General features: G+C 62.5%; 1 protein-coding gene across 1 annotated transcript in view; it reads left to right on the top strand.

The window, feature by feature from the left end:
• TNPO3 (transportin 3) overlaps nt 1-1,103 on the top strand; it is a gene marked incomplete at its 3' end in the record, with an annotated part of 9,921 nt that overhangs the window by 7,644 nt on the left and 1,174 nt on the right. The window contains exon 7 of the mRNA XM_010160362.1: nt 743-881. Coding sequence (XP_010158664.1) covers nt 743-881 — 139 coding nt within the window. The remainder of the gene's footprint in view (nt 1-742; nt 882-1,103) is intronic.

The following is a 1,103-nucleotide window of genomic DNA, read 5'->3' as shown; positions in this document are numbered from 1 at the left end:
ATCCCCAGCTTCTCTGGGAACCTGTCCCAGTGCTCCCACCCTCTGCGGGAAGAATTCCTTCCCTGTGTCCAGTCTAAGTCCCGAGCTTCTGCCGTGTTGAGATTGCCGCAACTGAAACCAGTAGCTGCTCCTCAAAGTTATCCCTTTGAATCCGAAAATGGGAGTGGTTCTGCTTATCCTTCCCTTGGACACTAACGGAATGAGTCTTTTGGCTGTCGGGCCTGTGAAAACGGGGTACAACATCCCCTCTGCTCCGTGAGGTTGACGCTGCGGCAGCATCTCTCCATTCTGGGGCTTCCTGAAAATCCCCGAAAGCTTTCCATCTTCGGGAATGGCCAGGCAGGGTGTGATTGGCAGCGTCGCTTCTCCCGTCCATCAGAGAAGGGACTCTGAGGTCTCCCCGGAGCTTCCCTTCTCCAGGCTGAACCCCCCAACTCCCCCAGCCTGTCCCCAGGGCAGAGGGGCTCCAGCCCTCGGAGCATCTCCGGGGCCTCCTCTGGCCTCGCTCCAACAGCTCCGTGTCCTCCTGCTGTTGGGGCCCAGAGCTGGAGCAGAACTGCAGGGGGGTCTCCCCAGAGCGGAGCAGAGGGGCAGAATCCCCTCCCTCGCCCCCCTGGCCACGCTGCTCTGGATCCAGCCCGGGATGGGGTTGGCTTTCCGGGCTGCCAGCACACACAAATCCGGGGATAGCTGGCCGCGTGTGGATGATCTCCCCGACTCGTGTCCTGTTCCCCCTTCCCAGGGTGCTCAACTACTGCCGTGTGTTCACCGAGCTGTGCGAGACCTTCCTGGATAAAATCGTCTGCACGCCGGGCCAGGGGCTGGGCGACCTGCGGACGCTGGAGCTGCTCCTCATCTGCGCCGGGCACCCCCAGTACGAGGTGAGCGAGGGTCAACCGGCTTCCCCGTGCCGAATCCTGCTCATCCAGAGGCAAATCAGGGGGGAAAACCCCCTTTTTCTTCTATTGCCACGTGGTTGGGAAGCTTCGGGCCGCGTGAGCTGCCGGTCTGGAGACGCCGGCTCCGCGTCGGCGACACGGGATCGGGCTTAGCTTCCCTTTCCTGGCGCCCCGGGGGTGTGAGACGGGGCGTGTGGCTCGGAA

The sequence above is a fragment of the Eurypyga helias genome, unplaced genomic scaffold (genome assembly GCF_000690775.1).
Source record: "Eurypyga helias isolate BGI_N326 unplaced genomic scaffold, ASM69077v1 scaffold24881, whole genome shotgun sequence".
Lineage (NCBI taxonomy): Eukaryota > Metazoa > Chordata > Aves > Eurypygiformes > Eurypygidae > Eurypyga > Eurypyga helias.
Note: the sequence above shows the minus strand (reverse complement) of the source record. Positions and strands in the feature narration are given on the sequence as shown.